This window comes from Eretmochelys imbricata, chromosome 16 (genome assembly GCF_965152235.1).
Source record: "Eretmochelys imbricata isolate rEreImb1 chromosome 16, rEreImb1.hap1, whole genome shotgun sequence".
Lineage (NCBI taxonomy): Eukaryota > Metazoa > Chordata > Testudines > Cheloniidae > Eretmochelys > Eretmochelys imbricata.
In genome coordinates this window covers 16,895,691-16,915,812 of record NC_135587.1, presented here as the reverse complement: position 1 = coordinate 16,915,812, position 20,122 = coordinate 16,895,691, and the positions used below count along the sequence as shown (strand labels likewise).

The window sequence follows — 20,122 nt, the reverse complement described above, 5'->3', positions numbered from 1 at the left end:
TTTTCTTGTCACACAGTTGCACATCTATTTAAAATAAGATTAGAAAGCTTTTAATCTGAAACATTGCTACATTCCATATTCCTAAGCGTCCTATTAGAATCAATGACAGTAACAGGACAAAGTACTGTACAACACATCAAACTAATATCAAGCTGCTACTTCAAATGCATCTTTCACAGTGCAGAGAAAATCCATTACATCACTTGGGGGTTTCATGGAGGTCAGACGTATTAAAACAGAGAGAAAATGTTTTTCTGGATGCTTTTGAGGCATGCTTTAAAAACATTTGCTAAATATTTTCAAGTAAACACATACAAGACAAATTCAGAAATGTTATTGACTGGAGCGGAGTGCCACTAAGAAAAGTATCTCACAGAGGCTGGTAAAAGTGTAGCTGACAGGAAGATCCGATGCCCAAAGCCATAAGATGAAAAGCATTAGTGCTTCTAGATGGATGTCATACTTTAAATACAAAGGCCAGAAGTCTTTCCTATAAATTGTATTCAATTGTGATAATTTTTATAGTAGGCTTTGCAAAAAATGAAGAAAAGAAAGCCCTTGCTCCCTACCACTTTACTGAGCATGACAGCTAACAGTATTCGTGCTGTACTCTCCCAATTTTTCATCTAAACTCACTTTCTACTTCCCCACCAGGCTCAGACTGGACCCGTGATTCTTGGAATTTCAGTGAGGTGAGCATGCACATCTGTCATTTGACGGGTCAAATATACTAGCCCGGTCACAAAAAAAAGACTGACTTCCATTGACTTCAATGAAAGCTGCACTGGTTTAGACCAAGGACTGCATTTGGCCAATACATCATCTTCTCTCTTACATAAGTGGGCTGGGCAAGAGCCATCCTTTAACAGCATCTATATCCAATCCACATGGAGCTGGTATAATGCAAGCTTGTTTTTTCTGGATACATGCTGAAAAATTCTTCCACACAAACCACAGTGAAGCAGATAAAACAGTTTATTAAAGAGCAAGAACAATTATTTCATAAAAATAAGCATTAAGTGTTTTTAAAAAAGGAAGCAGAACTGGTATTACAAAGGAAAGCTGATCTGATGCTTGATCATGAAGAGGATCCACAAACGGAGCAGCTCTAAATTGGCTGACCACAGAATTGGTGGAAGGGGCTCCTGAACATCCCCTCTCAGCTTCTCCAACCACTGAACCCAGAAGTGGATCTGTGAAACAGCAGCACAACACAACAGTGAAAGCTAGGGTCCCTCTTCATCTAAATCAATCCAGAAAATCTCTAAAGCTTCCAAGAACCTCCATATCAGTCAATGTGCCACTGGAAGCTTTTTAATAGAATGCATTGGCACTTCCTGCACCTTTCAACTGAGGATCTGAGAGAGCTTTAACAACACTGTCTCAACATACCTGTTAACTGGCTTATGTTTATTCTACTGATGGGGAAACAGAAGCACAAAGTTTAAATGACTTGCTTAAGGCAACCCAGCAACTCAGTGGCAGAGTGGGGAATAGAAATAGGAGTCTTGCCATCCAGGAGTACTCGAACCACTAGACAATAAAGCCTCATTTAGATCAGGAATATGATCTGGTATTCTGCATCATATTTCCATTTCTACTATGGGGATAAATATTTACCTATCCCTACTACGCACTTTGCAATCGAGAAAAAAAGTACTGCAGAATCCCCTGTAAAATAGAATTTTCAGTTAACTACACAGGAAAGGACACGATCAAGAAATTTGCCATCTAGATACTGAGCTGTGTATTCTACTACTAAAAGGAGAAACAAGAGTGAATGAAATAAGAATCCTCCTTTCCTGCTTAAAATTTCAACTGGGATTAGCATTTTAGTGTGCTTTCCAAAGCTTCCTTTCACACATTGTCTAGCATTTCTATTCTAGTTTTTTTCTATATGTTTAATGAAAATCAGATATAAGGCAGTGATGGGTACTTACGAGTTAGATGATCCAAAGCCAAAGCCTGAGAGAAGTGCAAGATTAAAGAAGGATTATTGTTAAAGGCATAAGGAATGCATGCAAGACACAGTACAGTCACCCTCCCATAGTCACTTAGAACAGGGGTTCTCAACCTTTTTCCTTCTGAGCCACCCCCCTCCCCCCAACATGCTAAAAACTCCACGCCCCACCTGTGTCACAACAACTATTTTTCTGCATATAAAAGTCAGGGTTGGCATTAGGGGGTTGCAAGCAGGGCAATTGCCTGAGGCCCCATGCCCCAGGGGCCCCTACAAAGCTACATTGCTCAGGCTTCGGCTTCAGCGCCAGGTGGTGGGGCTCAGGACCCTCAAGGCTGGCTGTGTTCTCTTGGATTCTGCCATTTAAGATTTCTGGGCAGAGATCCACCTGATGCCTGTTTAGCCTCTGCTCTCTCAAATTTGGGGTAAAGCCCAATAGGAAACTGAAACATGCATTTACTGTAATCAGAAAGGGGAAAATACACCTCTCAATTCTCCTCCCACTCCCAGTTTTGTAAACCCCAACTGGTCAACAACAAACAAACGGAGCAAGCGTCACAGCTGAGTTCTGAGGAGGACAGGCACAGGAATATGCTAGGTCTCTCCCACTTCACTCTCTGACAAGGACATTTCAGCTCCTCATACCTCCTCCACTTGACCCAAAGCCAGAGAATCCACTGCTTTGTGTGCCGAAGCCAGCCGTCTGTTGGGACAGCGACCCGAATGTGGGAGCATTTTGATTTGCTAGGGTGCCAAATGACGCAGTATTGTTACTGGTGCCACCAAAACTGCAATTCAAAGAGGAAAAAAACCACAGAAATATTTCATCACTCAATAAAGGAAGACCACGTGTCTGCCCCCACCCCCTTAAAGCAGCTCCCCCTGAAGCCCACAGAACCTCTTTTACTATATACCCACTCACTGAGAGATGCTTATTTCTTGGTTTTATTAAGAATCTTGCACAGTACTACAGCCACCCCTCTGCCCACCTGCCCTTCAGAGGGAACAAGAAGTGAGCACATGGAGAAAAAGTTCATCTTAGCACACGACAAGCAACTGTGGTGCATTTTCATGCCACGAAATCCCAACTCCTGCCATCATGGGGAATATAATAAATTACACCCCCCCCCCACTTTTTATCCATCCAGCTCAAAAGTGCTGCATCGTTACTGTACCTTACAGAGGGGGAAAACAGAGACAGAGAGGTTGTGAGATTTGCCCAAGGTCACATAGCAAGGGGTATGACAGCCAGGATTTTGAACCCAGTCTCTTGTTTCCCAGGCCAGTGCCTTATTCAGTGAACAATGCAGCCCTCCCATAAAGCCTTCTCCAGCCTTATTCCCTTTTTCTTCCCTATCTCTTTTGAAGTATGCCTCATCTTGCTTCCTTCCTGAACCTCTCCTTGCCTTTGACACTTCTCTCTCACTTTACCTATTGGAACACTTAATTTATTTACCTCTTTGTATTATTAACTTGATAGCTTTTGGGGACACAGTCTGTATGAAAAATGATACTCAAATGTAGCTTTATAGAGAGAAACCAGATCTACCCTTCCCCACTCACCCATCCAACCAAGCATTGTACAGGCAAATATTTCCTTTTTAAAAATAACCCACCACCACCAGTATCACATCAATGAAATGCCATGATAATTCTGTCTAGCATGGTTCTCACTGGCACCAACACCCTCTCACAATTTTGTATGCTATATTTATACTTGAAAACAATGGGCTTATATCACTGATATAGTATCTGGAACTGGGAATAGAGTGGGCATGAGCTATCCAAGTTTCTCATCACAAAGCTCTGACAATGCACCTCAGTACTGAGTAATGCAGCCAGGGACGCTAGTCAAGTTAAACAGCGTGCTTGTTTCCTGATGCTGATAAAATGTCAAGTAGGCAGTAGGCTGAGCCCAGCAAGCTCCATTCATTTGTGATGCTCAGTCTGAACTGACAGTGAATTAATCTACTTCTCCATCCATTCAGATCAAGGGTATGTTCTTGGAAGCATCAAAACATACATCTCGAAAAGAGACAGCCCTTGCAGAAGTGCTTCATGCAATTCTCTTGATAAAGAAAAGTAATCCTCTCTGCCTTGCTCTCTTTGTTTAAGAGAGAGTTGTCTATGCAGGTAGTTTCCATATATGGTGTTAGATTCAGACAGGCATTTCAGTGACTTTGCCTTTCAACACTTAAGCCTGCTAGCCACTTACGGCCCCAAACAAGATTCTTGATGTGGCTAGTTGCAGATGGCCTTGGCTCTTGATTGTAAATGAAGCCTGGGCTATATTGCTTTTCTTAGTATTTTTTAAAGAGTGGGAGGAAGGGCCAGTGGTTGACAAGGTTTTTATGACTGTTCTGTCTCCACAGGCTCTGTGCCTCTATCAAATAAACCATCTCTACTAGCTATCAAAGGAACAGGATGTAAAATTAGCAACAAAGAAACCTGTGGTTTAACTGCCTCAATCTTTCACTGGCTACTACAGGCTGTTGAAAGAGACTAAGAGAGGAAAGAATACAAAAAACTAGAAAAATTACAAGTCATTGCCATTGATTTTATTTTAATGGTGTAAGTTCCATTTCTAGAGCTGGAGATGCCACCTGTTAACACCTTAACCTATCAGTCTGGTTTTGACCAAACTCCTCTCCCAGATTCTCAAGGATTTTCTCATGGTGTGTCACTGTGATATTGAGAATTTGGAGGGAGTTGACATTAAAGTGGTGACAGTGAAGGACCATCCCCATCCCAAGTTGTCTTTAGATTTGATAAGGAACTTTGCAGGTATCAAGAAACAGAAACTGCTTTTTGCTGCACTTCCTCAAACCAACGTAAACTGTTGAGAAATGATGCAACTAACCACATGACTGAGTTTGCAACACTGTCTAATGGGCTGAGCACAAGACTGAAAGGAGCTGAGTACCAATCCTACCTCTAACACCTTGGGAAAATGACTACCTGGATTTCAGCTTCTCAACCTGTCTCTGTCCCTCCCACCCCCGTGTTGTGATGGGGGGGCGGGGAAGAGGGGCAGCATGGACAGATTCCACTATTGTGGTGGAAGAGGGAGTTGACAGGAAAAGTTTGGGCACAACTGATTTAAGCCAATTCATAGATACTAAGGTCAGAAGGGACCATTATGATCATCTAGTCTGACCTTCTGCACTACTCAGGCCACAGAATCTCACCCACTCACTCCTGCGAAAAACCTCACCTATGCCTGAGGTATTGAAGTCCTCAAATCGTGGTTTACAGACTTCAAGGGAGGGATTTCAATGCTTCCTAAGGAATTTGGACACCCAGTTCCTTTTTTTTTTTTTAAAAAAAATAGGGACACCAAATCTCTTGGAATAAGATTTTCAAAGCTGCTTAAGTCTCTAACTTCTAAGGTTGTGAAGAAAACTGAGTGCAAGTCATTGAAGTGCTTGCTTCCCAAGTCTTCACTTCCTTAAACAAGAACTCTCATTGAGATGCGAATAGCTACATTCCTGAAAATAGAAAAGGAGCACTTGTGGCACCTTAGAGACTAATAAATTTATTTGAACATAAGCTTTCGTGAGCTATAGCTCACTTCATTGGAAGGCTTGGTGTTTTTTTCCACTGGATCTCGCCAAGACTTCTTTGCAGAAAATGATTGGGACTGATTATTATGGGATGTGTACGTACAGGAAAGGGTAGCCTTGAAAGCTAAATATCTACCAGCAACTCTAAAGTGTGGGGTGGATCATTTGCTGCTTCACAAGGTATGAAGCCATGTACTTGCTAGGTGGCACAGGGAATAAAGAAAGTGCTATCTGCTGCAAGATAAGATTTCAGTGCCATGTAAGTGATCAAAGATGAAGAAAAAAACAAAAAACAGGTAACCATCAGTACTCCATCTCTGGAATTGACCAAATATTACTGTGCAGGGATGAGCGATCATACTGAACTCTTCTCAAAATCTCTATCCCATCCCTAAAGTGGGGATGATTCTAGAGATTAAACATATTTATCATTCCACAGGGAAAAGAAACAAGCCCCCTTGCTTGGTACATTTAGAACTAGACTGGAATGCACACTAACAAAAGTGCAAATAGGAAACAAACCGGCACTCAGATACATGGGCTAGATGGCCTAGGTCTTTCCCACTTCAGTATTCTAGGATTCAATTTGATAGTTTCCAAATTAAAATGAGAACCTGTTACTTTCACTAGGGCCAGCATGGTTGGAATCATAAACTACTGGTTTTTGTGGTTTTCTTTTCAGGTGGGCTTTTCTAATGAGGAAGCCCGTTGCTCAGCGATCAACCCTAGATCCCTAGACCCTTCTTTATTTGCAGAATCTATTGGATACAGAATGAAGCATAAGAGTTTCACACCGAGTAAGAACACTGATTTCCCAATCCCTAGACCCTCTTTAGCTTACCCAAATCCTCCGGCGTTGGCTGCGGCTGTACCCTCGCCGAACACTTTGCCTCCCGTCGAGCCCAGAGGGCTTGTAAAGGCTGGGGCTGAACCGAATGCTGGCACCCCTCCAAACCCAGGGGACCCCCCGAAAGTGGGAGGGCTGCCAAACACTGGAGCAGCACCGAAGCCACCTGAGCAAAACAGAGGCAAAAAAGGGACAAGAACATCAAGTAAACAATAACAGAGAAAAAAAGAAAAACAGTTAGATTTCCAAGGAGACAGATTCTAGAATGAGGGCTGAAATTCCTGTACATGGTCACAGCATTATCTATGGAGCTTACAGCTGTGACAAAGCTTCCAAAGTGCAGCACATTTTATTACAAAAGGCATGGGTAGGAAAGCTCGTGAACGCCTTCCAAAACCAGCCCAAAGAAACAGAGACTATCCAGTGGGCAAGTGCAGTTTGGGTTGCTTGAGCTCGATTCCCAGAATTACATTTTAGAGAGCATAATTTTCAGTTTAATAGGGTTCTGTAGGTACACAAGGATATATATACAGTGTACAAAGCCCACTAACATATACTCATGCCTGTATGGTGTGTGAAGGAATCAAAACAGTCTACCTGCTTTATATAAACTAGATGCTTTAATTGCAAGTTAGCGAGTATTCATGTTAACTGGGTTATACTGGCAATTAAAAATACATGTGGCAATAAATTATAGACTGATGCTTTTCATTTATTTAAACAATGCGCATGCATCCTTCATCAATGATCTCATGTCCCTTACTGCAGAAGGGAAGAGCTTAGCTTCTGCAGACAGTTTTACAAACCTAATCACCAGAAATTAGATAAATTATTAAGGTCTGAAGGCACTCCTGTGCAAAAAACCAGGGTGAAAAATTCCCTGCATAGGTTGGTTCTACTGACAACACCCCCAACAAAATGCAATAGGAGCTATTTTACCATAGCTACGTATCTGACATGAAAGACAGCTTATACACAAGCCTGTTGGATCAACAATATTGTTGTGCTGCACACAGATCCTTAAAAACAATGGAAGGAATCTCTATGCAATGGGTAAGATTTGCTCTTCTCTACCTATGTTCTTATACGCTACCCACCATAGCATCTGAGCACCTCAAACAGTAAATTTACCTTTAAAGGACTAACGAAGGAAGGAGATTTTTTTAACCCACAATTAGAGATGGGGAACTAAATCATGGGGATTAAGTGCCTTGTTCATGGTCGTGCAAGAAATCAGTGGCAGAGCCAAGAATTAAACTAGGCCTCAAGTTCCCATTCAGTGTCTTAACCTCCTCCTTCTACACAATCTAATAAAAACCTTTTATTAGGATTTTTCTACTCTACATTCACTCTGTTGATACTGTTTGCCTGTTTAGAACTGACTACATGGATCTCAAAGGGCACATGCTGGTTTGTTTGATTAAGGCTGAGGTTTGGAATAACACCATGCATTTTAATACCCTGGGTGAAATTCCAGTCCAGGCCAAGATAATGGATACTGTCTGGTTGTAAACACAAAGGTCTAGAAAAAATAAAAGCTGGGGCTGAATTATTGAAACACAGATCAGATATCCGGTTACTTTCTTTCTTTCTAGAGACACAGGTCTTTACCTAGCTCCTTGGAGCTTAGTTCTGGACTGGACTCTCTTGTATACTGTGTGTTAATGGACATAAAAATGAGAAGGCGATGCAATATACAGACGGCAAACCAAGAAAAAGAAAGTTCTGTAGCAAGTCATGCCCCTTCTTCATCCCACACTAAATAGGAAAGGAAACTACTGACTATTTTTATGGTGTCTAACACCTAGCGTTGGATGGGGAAAGGACTTCAAGGAGGTTCCACATCAATAAATCGCCTTCTGCAACAACCTGTCAGGAAATCCTATCTCAAGATTTATTTTGAAACAGGAATTAGAGAACTCTCTCCTTTCCTTCAATAAGGAAGGAGAGAGGAGAATCATTCACTGAAACTACCTATTTCCAACACCCAAGATGAAAGACACAAGACTAGCCTGACAGGCAGAATGCTTGCTACACTATCACACTCAAAGTAGTATTTAGGAAAAACACCGGATATTGTTACTGGGGTTAGAAGCATCAGCTGACAGTATTAGCTACCTCACTTACCCGAAAGCAAAGCCACCACTAGTGCCACGGCTGCCATGTTAAAATACTATCCCGTGAAGTACCATTTCTGTAAGAGGTACGTTGGAGCATCATTCTCTGAATTCTATGGCGCCAACCTTTGTATAGCCTTTTTCCCAGGAAACTACAAGTTGCAAGGGTGCCAACTGGAGGAGTATTCTAAGGTTACAGGAAAGAACCCTTGTTTTGTCTAACCCTTTGGTTTTCTATTTTTGTTTGGTAATTATCAAGGCAAACACCTTGTTTGGTTGAAACAGACTTCATATCACAGTCACCATTACTCCCATTGTTTGCAGCAGGCAAATTACCATAGAATAGGAAAAAGGATTAGGCAAGATTTCCAAGAACGTAATAGTCAACAGAACAGCATGAAGGACCATGTATTTCAGTGTTCACTACAGACTAATTACAGATGAGAAAGTGCCACATGTGTAACAGCAAGGTCAGACTGATTTTAAAAAAGTATATCTGAAGCTTTCCTGGCTTGGACTTTTTGGGGAAAGTCCCACCAAAGACTCTGGTGCATACAAGGCCATGATGAGCTTATGACAGAACGGGTTACACAAGAAGGAATTTGGGATCATCAATAGGCAAAAACACCCAGTTCAAAATAAGTTCTATAAATCACATTGCATGTTACACTATCAGTGAGCTATATAAGCCTGGCACGAACACTCACATCTCACTTCCCTACAAATGGAATGGCAGTTTCTGCAATGAACCCTGTGAAGATAAAGTCTACTCAGTGTTTTTGTGCAGTTCAGATTCTAAATCATTAAGTTTTGAATCTCACATCTGAATTTCCACTTGCTGGGACCTGTTTTTTTGAAGGAGATAGATGGTACCATATGGTGGAGTATCATGCAGAGGCAATACTCATGCATATGATCTTCCATACACTGGGTATTGATCTTTGACCACTGGAACACACTACTCAATATCTTACAAGTAAGTGTGGGTGTTTATAGCGGGTTTGTTAATACAATACCTGCTTTGGTTGGACTAGAGAACCCAAAGCCTTGAGCGGCCACGGTCCCGCCTCCAGAACTGAAAGTGCCTGTAGGTTTCTGTTCTCCATAAGATGAGTTGCCAAATCGAAAGGTCTTGGCCCCATTGTTTCCAAATAAGCTAGAGGTATCTAGAGAGATGAAGGATACTCGTGAAGCTCATAAGAGACAAAAAGAAGCACTTTCCCAAAAAGCACATAATGAATGTTATATCCAAAATGATAGTCTATGGAGAGAAACTGAGCTTGTCCTAATCCCTGTTTGAATAAACTGCACTAGTAGCCACTTCATTGTCTCATTCTCCACTGACAACAAAGACAAACATAACTGCTGTCATCTCCAGCGTTGACCAGCTGGTGTGTGACTTTTTTGCACCATCTTGCATTGGACTAAGTGGAAGTCAATCCTTCAAATCAGAAATTGTGGTCACTGGAAACAGTCACTCATGGTGACACAAGTTTACCATCTAGATTTCATGCCTTGAAAAGAATGGTTACGTGACCTAGAGTAATTGATTCTTTGAGACGTTGTAGTCACTGTGGAGCCTACTGTAGGTGCAAATGCACCTTTCGCACACAAGTTTAGAATCTTTTGAACAGCCATGTCTCTTGGGGCCCTGCATGCATCCTGTGCCTGTTCATGCTCCCGTGAGCGATGATAAAGGTTGGAGTAGCCACGACCCTCCCTCTGTTCCCCCACAATTCGTAGCCCATGTTAGTGGAGGACTCCAAAAGCAGAGATGGAGGGCAAGTCATAGGATCCACGCTAATTACAACATCTCGAAGAACCACAGTTAATGTAGGGAAAGTGATCATTCTCTCTTCTTCTAGTACGTCAGTATGGCTCCCACAGGAAGTGACTGGCAAGCAGTATCCTCTTCAGGATGGAGGAGTGCCAGGTTCATCAGTCAACCAGGAATCTGAATACTGTTCTCCTGAATCTGGCATCGGCTCTATCAGCCAAGTCCAATGCATAGTGCTTTACAAACAAGAGTGCATTGCTTCAACTAGCCGCCTTGCCTATATACATTCTGGCACATTTTGGAAACAAGTCGAGGATGTTGCTTGAGGTCTGGTAGACTGATCCTTGACAGACAGTGGGGAGCTCCTAATAGTACGATATACTGAGCTACTGTCTTTGGGATGAAGCAACAAACTGGCGGGCTCCGGGAGCACCAAGAGTACAACGATGGCGGATTGGACTGGTACTGGCCAGACTGTGGGTGGCACATCCACTGCAGGTGCTGCACTCAGCATATGACGCGGTGTTTGGGGTCTCTCTGTCCTGGGGTCGGTGCCGAGGATGTCTCCCCTATCTATGACGCCAAGGAGGTGCCTGTGGGGGCACGCGCGCCTGGTGCTGACACGGTTCTTTTTGATCTCCTCTCTTCACTGGAACCAGAAGTGAACCTTGCTGCTGAGGCATTTGCTGAAGAAATGCTCCTTGGTTCTACCTTGGATGAGATCTCTCTGAGGTCTGAGGCCACCTTCATGGATTGCTCCAGGAGGTGCAGTTTGAGCCTTACATCCCTTGATTTTTGGTACAGGAGGAGGAGGAGCGAATGGAGCATTTATCAGTGATGTGTCCTTCCCTGAGGCAGAAGAGACATCAGCTATGCTTGCCTATTGGGGGCAACAGACTGTTGCCTGAAGGGCAGGGTTTAAACCCTGAGGGCTTAGAGTTTCCATTTCCAATGGTTGCACGACCTTGCTTTGCTGTAGAGTGGGTCTCCCCCTACAGTCTCTTCTCTCTTACCACTCCCCCCATCCCCCAAACTCGGAAAGGTCCAACTAAATGGTAAAATCGATAACTAATCTAACACAAGTGAGGAACAGTTTTCACAGCAGTTTTTTGAAGCTCAGACGAATGCTGAAGTAGGTCAGACCCTTGCTAGCTTCCGCCTCACTACCATGGGTGGTAAGAAGGGACTGAGAAGAGGGCAGGGACTGCTCTGCCTGTTAGGCTCCCTGACAGGGGAACACAAGGAGGCACAGGGTGCATACGTGGCTGATGGACACAGCTGTTCCAAAGATTCCAAACTCACATGTACACATCTACATCGGTATCCACAGTGACAAATACCTGAAGATTCTTAGCCATTTTGGCAGGAAGAGCCAGGATTTCTTGACATGACACGCTGCAGTATAACTTGCAGCTGCAGTTGTGCTCTTGCAGCCTCACTGGCTAAACAGGGCCTGAGGTTTTTATCTTCCAGGAGGCAGAACTCAGTTGATGGCTTCGGTAGTCAAATGACCCTGAATGGCCTAAGTTCTTCTTTGGTGAACTATTTGTTTTCCATTAACATGAAGATTAATTTTAAAGTTAGAGATGGGTGAATTTGCAAGGACAAACAATTGCCCACAGCCTTTAATGCTGGTAGACTGCTAAAAGGGTACGAAGGGACCAGATTATTTCTTCAGCGGGTTTAAATGTCTTTTCAACTATACAGAGCTAACGTGGCTGCTTCCCTCTCCTCCCTACTTTCACCTGCTGGCAACTGCATTGCTCCCTTTCAGCCAACCTACCCACTAGACGCTCTTCTCCTATTTCCCTGCTAGCTGCTTGGACAAATTTACAAGGGAAGAATAATAAAGGCACTCAAAGCTCCTAATTTGGTAAAAGGTACAGCTGATCAGAAAAAAGGCTTCTAATTTTGTTTAAATATAGATGTACTTGTTAACCTGCTTATGCAGACCACTGAACAGTCTGCAACAGATACATGCATGTTATGGTACTCCAAGTATTCCAAACTGATTTTCAATTCTGGAGACTGGTGGGCATGATATTCAGTCAGTTTCACAGGGAATTACAAAGACCAGCTAGTTCAGAAAACTCAGACTGAAGCAATTTTAGTCCGATAGCCCTGACAATAAAAAACTTTACACTAACAGCCAATAATTTGAGCCTGGCACTAACTACTAGATCCTGAGGCAAATTTCTGAGGAATCTGATTACCTTTTACCCACTCCTCAATATACACAAACATCTAAATAGCCTACCAAATCCTTAGTAGCTTCCAGAGGTTCTCTCTCGGTTTTAATATTTCATGACCAACACAATGCAGATTCCTAAAGAAATGAAAAATCACCCCTCTACAATTGGCCTTTAAAAGGCATCTTAAAGGGTGCATATGCTTTGCAATGACTGAACAGGCTTAGTCAGCCCCCAAGACAGAACAGCTTGTCCAGGAGTAACACGTTGAATATGTTTAAAAGACCATCTTTTTACAGCATTAACTACATTGGTTGCCCTGTAAAACATCCATGTGAATTAAATGCATTCTGAGATTTCATCATTTCTTTGATATCTCATCTTGCATGTGAAAAGTGACTGAAGGCCTGTGAAATTTTGTGCCAGAGATTTAGTATATTTTCTTATGTATACAGAAATTCATCTGAAAGAGGAAAATGGCATCTCAATATTACTATGCTCATTTCTACTGACTTAGTTACACTCAAGCCCACGATCCTTAGCTATTTGTACACCTGGGATTTGTTCTATTGATTTATGCAGATCAGTGGATTGAAATCCTCTTGCACCGAAAATAACTCACATCTCCCTCCGCTACTCACCCACTCCCCATGCACCAGTTGCTTGATTAGTCAATAGATTTCTGATAATTTGTTAATTAATAAAAAGAAGTTAATGTACTTTCCATTTGAGAGACACACTGGGACTTGAGTCCTGAAGGTAATAAATTTTGGCTTTGGCATTAGAGAGAAAAAGGCACCCATTCCAACTGCAAACACAGTGCGGTATTAACAAGGTTGTGTTTGAAATGACAGACTTGCCTTTGCAGGTAAAGAAGTGTTACTGCTTCCTTAATGGGTCAAAAATGCTACTAGACCTAAATGGGGAAAAATCTAAGGATCTTGCTTAGACTGGGGGTGGGGAGAGGGGCGGAAGAGGGGAGCAAAAGGACACAGATCCCCAACCTCTATTCCAAGGAGAAACATCTGAAATGAAAGTTAGATGAAACTGGATTTCATGCCATTATAAACCTCTATCTAGATTTTTTTTGTGTCCTTCATGTAGTATTTGATCACATTACAAAGTAAAAATATTCTAACAGGAGGACAGATCTTTGGTCTTGCTCCCTCTCTCCTCCTACCCTTTCCCAAAGGGATGTTAAGATAAAGTTTTCAGAAGTTACCTAGGAACCTACATCCTGTTGACTTTCAAAGTACCTAAGTTACTTCTGAAAATGGCTGTAAGTGCTTTTAAAAATGTTATCCCTGCTAACCAGTGGCAGGAATCAAGCTACACATACAGCACTTCAAGAACTACAACCCAGAAATGTATGAGTTGAACTTTCCAGAGGAAGATGGTTTTGTCCTTGAAAATTTTGACAAGTCCGTATGGTAAACAACTCTACTTTGATCGGCAGTTTCCCTGGGGGGAAAGTGGGCCATTAAATGATCTCTGCGTTTTATGCTTATGAAAGTAAGAGCTATGTAGAGGGGCATGTCAACTTGTTTCTTCAGTACAAGTCAGGAGAAGGTCCTTAAAATCAAACTATGCCGAACTCAGTACTGTAAAAGAGAAGAGGCTAGCACTTGGAGATGCATGTAGATATACATGTCAGAAGGCTTCATGGCTTGCTGTAGATTAGACTGTAGTTAACAGGCCGCACTGTGCTGCGGAGCATGCCTCACTTCCACTCAACAGCTCCCACTTTCAAGTTTCCTTTTTCACTGTTACTCAGACATTAAACACGCTCTCTCTCTATTTATAAAATCTGAAATATAATTTCTCTCTAAATTTAAAAAGCAAAACCTTGCTGGGTGAAAGTGGGAGGACTGTCTACAGCTATGTGACCCATCTACACTAGCTCTGAAATGTTTTGAAGTGGAGCAGAACACTTGTCCAGAATGAGTGCAATTATACTGGCACTGGAAATGCTTATGAATTGCTAGAGGCACCTACGGGTGTGCACATCTAGGTCTTTTTTTTTTTTTTTTAAAAAACATGAGATCCAGCCTCCGGACCGAACAGTGGAGATGCTAGTTTTCTAAAGCAGAAGGGACTTCACAGTCTCAAGGTAATCTCATTTTCAATCCTTGCTTACTCATTCCTAGATTTGAAAGTAAAATCACCAGCACCACCTCTGGGTCTATGGATTAAAAGAGATGGGATGTTTGTACAGAACTGCCTGGGATCTGAATAGTAAGTGGATTCATAAATTGAATACATCTGTTGTATTTAAGTGCAGTGCTCATGCTTGGCTCATAAATATCTTGTATCACACATCAATATGAGAAAGACTGCTAAGATACCCTGAGAAAGGCAGGTTCCTGGCTCCTCTACCATTAGTAGCGAGAATAAATATTTTAACAACAATTTTTGCATAGTTTCCAGCTACAAAATGACAGATCAACAAAAGAATGCAAGAAATCAAAATCACAGGAGAGGAGAGTGGTAACTGTGGGACTCTGCAGTAAGTAAAAAATACTGCAGAGGAGAAATAAAAAAGGTTTTAACATCCAATTTAAAAGCTGAAGTTCACTGGTAAGAACTGACAGCACTGAATTTTTAAGACAATTATATTTTGGTACTGAAAATCCCTACAAAATCGGCATGCTCTCTTCATACTTCTCCCACCCGTGCACATGGCTGTTGAACAGGGAAATAGTCCACATAATTTTGCACAAACCTGCAAAGGAAAGTAGATTTTGGGAAAGGTACACACCCGCCGCCCCCTTCCAGCACATCCCCCTCCAACCACTTCCCTCTATTGCTTATTAGGCCTTTCATGCTATCATGGAAATTACCCAAGGACAAAACTACCACCACCAAAGCAAGATGGAAGCTCAGTACATTTTATACTTATTTCCTTTACTTACTCTGGGAAGCTGCAGAGCCAAATCCTCCAGTGGCAGAACTGAAGGGGTTTTTATTGGCTGCATCCTGGCTTGGCTTTCCTCCAAGGCCACTGAAGAAACCTCCACTTCTTCCACCACTTCCAGACCCAAACAAACACCCAGCAGAAGTGGAGGACTGCTAAAAAAGAAAAAAAGGGCACAAGGCAAGAAAGCATTATAGGTCACTGTAAAAAAAGCACATATATGCAGCTTATTTTGACTGACCTATTTCCATTCACAATAGTGATACAAAAGGGACGAGACGGTAGTCTCCTAATGTTGAACAAAATCAGCATCTACTTAGGTCTCTCTCAATCTTTAGTGACACTGGAGAATTGTACAGTTATAACTTGCATCAGGTTGGACGTACCAGGGGAAGCTGTAATGGTGCATCACATCCACGCTAGCCACCCTGTCTCACATCCACATAGTGCACTTGCAGGGCCTACCAACTGTTGCAACCAGCCAACAATTCCACACACAGCTCACTGGCCCTTCCCTGGAGCAGGTGCATAATGAGTCCATGGTATGTGTATTGACACCTGTTCACACTGTTTTGTTCTGTTGTCTGTTTCAAATGGTTCTGTCTTGCACAAGAGTCCATGCATGCTGCAGGATGGGCAGAGGTTATGTCCTCTCACTCAGATGCCATAGTGGTACATCCCTGAATAATCAAACATTACTGATATAGCCTTGGATAGTTTTTACCTATTGACTGTAAAACAGGTTCTATTTTGCTTGATACAACCAAAGTACTTCGGACCAATCTGTTTGCAAATACAGGGCCCTACCACACACACTGAGACAACACACATAGTTACCTGGCCAAAGACAGCGCCCCCAGTGTTGGCTGCCTGTCCAAACACGGAACCTGTGTTGCTGGAACCAAAACCTGGCCAAAGGAGAAAGGGAAAGGATGCTCCGATATAATTCGATCTAGTGCAATACTATGGTACCAGACAATTTAAAAGGGATTGCCATTCAGTACTTCAGAAGAGAGTAGTTACAGAGTCTCCAGTAAAAAGAAGCAATGCACTTCAAGACCCAAATGATACTTCAGTTTTAACTTTATAATACTGAAAAGGTTATCACCAAATGGAGCTGGAATGACTAGGTACATACCAACAGATGAATGGTATAAGATATAAGGGTAAATATCATTTACATTTTATTTGAAAGTCATTATCCCCTCTTCCACATTTAAAACAAACAGAAAATAAAATCTGTTTTAGTGTTTGGGCTGTGGCTAATACTGAATTTCCAACTGGATTTCTGTTAATGTCACTGTAATGCGGCAATCTATGAACAAATGCTGTAGGATTTTGATTTCCCTTGTGTAGAGAGGATCTGCGCTTTGTTACCTAAAGATTCCAGCTAAAGATAATGAAATGTTTTGATTAAAAAGAACTCCCAACTCCATTTCCCAGTTCACTTAAATACATACTTTGTAATAAGATTTGAAGTCTCTATAATTAGAAGCACCTTCCTTTAGCAGGAGTCCCCCAGACTTAAGTATTCTTTATTACAATAGTTAATGCAAGAGGCAGGTCTCCTATAGTCCCATCTGTTATAATTAAATTAGACTAATTAGTTTTATTGGAAATACATTTTATCTAATATTACTTTGCACTTAGCACCTTTCATTCAAGGCTCTCAGAAGGCTATAACCCTGCCTGAACAGAAAAGCAATTTGCTTTAGTAACATAGGTAACAACAGAAAGATTGGCAAACAACGTTCTGGCCTGTGTAAACATTCAATTTATTGGCACAGGCAGGGACTCCGAAGCCACATTTCCCCCCTTGTTTATTTGCAAGATATTTCATAAAGGAAAAGAATACTTAGCTAGGTGACTAGTTCCTCATTAACCCACGGCTCTGGGGTGGCTAAAGGTATCTGGTTTAGTCCCTCAGATCCTGATATAACAGTACATCTATATGCTCTGACTGCATGTATGCAATACAGTTCACTTAAGAGGGTCCTTTAGCTGTATTAATTTCCTCACTGTTACAGGCTTACCTTAGATCTCTGTTTACTTTAATGTAATGCTCTGAAGTCCTTAAATAGCCATTTAATTCTTTGTAATTTGAGACTACACTGAATCCAAAACACTTGAATTATTGGTCAATGAGCAGCACAGTACACTGCTCAGAATCATGTCAAGGTACAGTTAGGAATGGGAACCTAAACTGGAACTTCTTTATTCAAACAGAGCTCCCACTGGAACTATTAGTATTAAAGCAGAATGTTTGTTTCCAGAAAGTTTCCAACTGCAGGTCTCACACATACCATTGGAGGTGCTATGTCCACTGCCGGCAGAAGGCATCAAAATTAGTCCTAATTTTCCCTAGGAAATACTGCTCACCTACCTCAACCTGACAGCTGTATTTGAACTAGACTACCCCACCATCACCGCTCGCTCTTACCTGAAGCTTGACAGAAGCTGAATCCAGCAGATGATGTAGTGGTGGTGGCAGCAGCATTGTTACCAAACACTGATCCACCCTGTGCAAAGCCAGCACTCTGCCCAAAAGCTGGAGCACTGCTTTGCCCGAATAGTCCACCACCGGTGCTGGCAGATGACTGGCCAAAAGAAAAAGAACTGGGACTGTTGGTGCTAGATGGTGCTCCGAAGACATTCCCACTGCTTGAAGCTGCGGTGGAGGACGATGGCTGGCCAAAAACAGGCATTGTCCCAAACCCACTTTGAGTGAAGGTAAAACCACTTGAACTGCTTGCTGGCTGTCCGAAGGCTGGTGCTTGCCCAAATGCTGGTGGGCCAAAGCCACCTGCAGCTGCTGTGCCAAAAGCAGATGCACTGAACCCTGAACCAGCTACCTGAGTTGTAGCTGCAGTGGTGGAGACAGTGCTGCCAGTGTGCTGACCAAACGGAGAAGATGCCGTGGAAGCTGCTGTTAGCTGTCCAAAAACAGGAGTGGAAGGGGTGGTGGTCGTGTCACCAGCAGGCTGACTAAAGGCCGAAGCAGAAGAACTGGAATTTGGAGGCTGAGAGAACACTGCAGAACTTGAAGAAACAGCCCCAAATACAGAAGTACCTACAGCTGGGCTTTGAACAGATGTACCAATGTCCACGGTGGTAGTCAACGTGCTTGTAATTTCTGCAGAAGGGGTGATGGCGACATCTGCTGCAGCTGTGGTCACTGAAATGTTCTGGTCCAGTGGGGCAGAGGTAGAGACTGGAGGAACTAACTCTGCCTTAGACTCACTAACACAGGTAGCTGTAGAGACTGTATCTGTGGAAGGAGTCAAGGAGGTGCTCAGACCTGTAACATCTGCATCTCCTGCTATAGACTGAGATAAAGCAGGTTCGTCTTTAACAGAATCAGACAGCTGTAACTGTGGTTGGGGTGTTTGTGGCTGAGAAGTTAGAGATGCAGACACAGTTGTTCGTGCTTCACCTTCAGATGGCTTTTCATCAGACAAATGTGGTAGCTTGACATCCCCTGCACCATTACTAGAAGCTGCTGGGGAGACAGCAGTTGGCGCTGAACTCAAAAGACTTCCAAATGACAGGGATGCTGAAGTGGGGAGAGTTGCAGGTACAGGGGTGGATGATGTGATACTGTTTGCTTGTGGAAGTCCAAATGAAAAAGGAGGCTTGCCGCCACCTGAAGATCCTCCAAGACTAAATACCCCAGAAGACCCTGTGCTGGTTAACTGGACATTGCCAAATATACCTGTGGTATTTGTGCTGACTGATGTGGATACTGTACTGGTGGCCACGACTAATGTTGAAGTGGCTTCCACGGGTTTCCCTAACTGCAGAGGGCTGTTAAAGGTAAATCCAGGAGGTACTGTGGATGTTTTAGTTGGCTGTCCACCAGCAATGCTGGTGGATGGAGCTTTAACACTGACCTTGGTGTTATCATCTGCTTGACCAACCCTTAATCCTGAGAAGCTCCCAAGAGTTTCCCCAGCCATATTACTCTGAAATAAATGATCTCCTGGCTTTGATGGAAGGACTTCCAGTTTGCCAGAGGTTGTGGAGGGAGCAGAAGTGGCAGTCGGAGCAGGTTTGCTGTTCATCTGGGTGGCATCTACAGAAGAGCCACTCGTCATGGAGACTCCTGAAACGTTGGCTGACTTGATGGACCCAAAGTTAAATGAGCTTTCGGGAACTGTTCCAAATTTAGTACCCCCACCAAGTGAAAATGCATCAGGCTGACTTGACTCTTTAGCAGGGGCTGTCACTGCTACAGAGAGAGACATAAAAGGAATTAAAATGGGTTACAGGTTGCAACACTCGTTTATCCTCTGTATAGTACCAGCATGTTGAGTGCTTTACAGACAGGTATGAAGAAAATTCTCCTACCTCAAAGACTTCACAGTCTCATGACTATCAGATGATTAACTATCCCTGCCACTTTCTCAAGCCCTGCTTTCACGAGGATAACAATGGCTATAACTGAGGCCCACTTCATTATAGATTGGGTTATAGCCATTTTACGTGCTCTTACTTCCTTCATTTTTCAACAGTTATAATTATCTAACTAAAAAGCCCACTCTCTTTACTACAGTACATTTTGCAGTTACCACCACTTTTTATACCTTTTATTTACTTAGCAAAAAGTTCTGGCACGCAGTGAAGAATTGGTAGTCTAAAGCAGTGGCTCTCAGCCAAGGTTGGGTCACAAAACCGTTTTCTGGCAGATGCTAAGTTTTCTACAGAATTAAGTCTTCTTATATAAAATCTTAGCTAAAAAGAGAGCATTAGCCACTT

General features: G+C 42.6%; 1 protein-coding gene across 4 annotated transcripts in view; it reads right to left on the bottom strand.

Moving 5' to 3' along the window:
- Positions 1-957: 957 nt before the first annotated feature.
- NUP214 (nucleoporin 214) overlaps positions 958-20,122 on the bottom strand; it is a 77,914-nt gene continuing 58,749 nt past the window's right edge. For 3 of the 4 annotated variants that reach the window (XM_077836282.1, XM_077836283.1, XM_077836286.1), the window contains 8 exons: positions 17,808-19,595; positions 16,205-16,275; positions 15,366-15,522; positions 9,504-9,653; positions 6,365-6,536; positions 2,606-2,748; positions 1,941-1,965; positions 958-1,193 (listed from right to left, as the gene is read on the bottom strand). In XM_077836282.1, coding sequence (XP_077692408.1) covers positions 1,160-1,193; positions 1,941-1,965; positions 2,606-2,748; positions 6,365-6,536; positions 9,504-9,653; positions 15,366-15,522; positions 16,205-16,275; positions 17,808-19,595 — 2,540 coding nt within the window. In that variant the 3' untranslated portion in view covers positions 958-1,159. The remainder of the gene's footprint in view (positions 1,194-1,940; positions 1,966-2,605; positions 2,749-6,364; positions 6,537-9,503; positions 9,654-15,365; positions 15,523-16,204; positions 16,276-17,807; positions 19,596-20,122) is intronic. The other variant, XM_077836284.1, reaches the window with a different exon arrangement.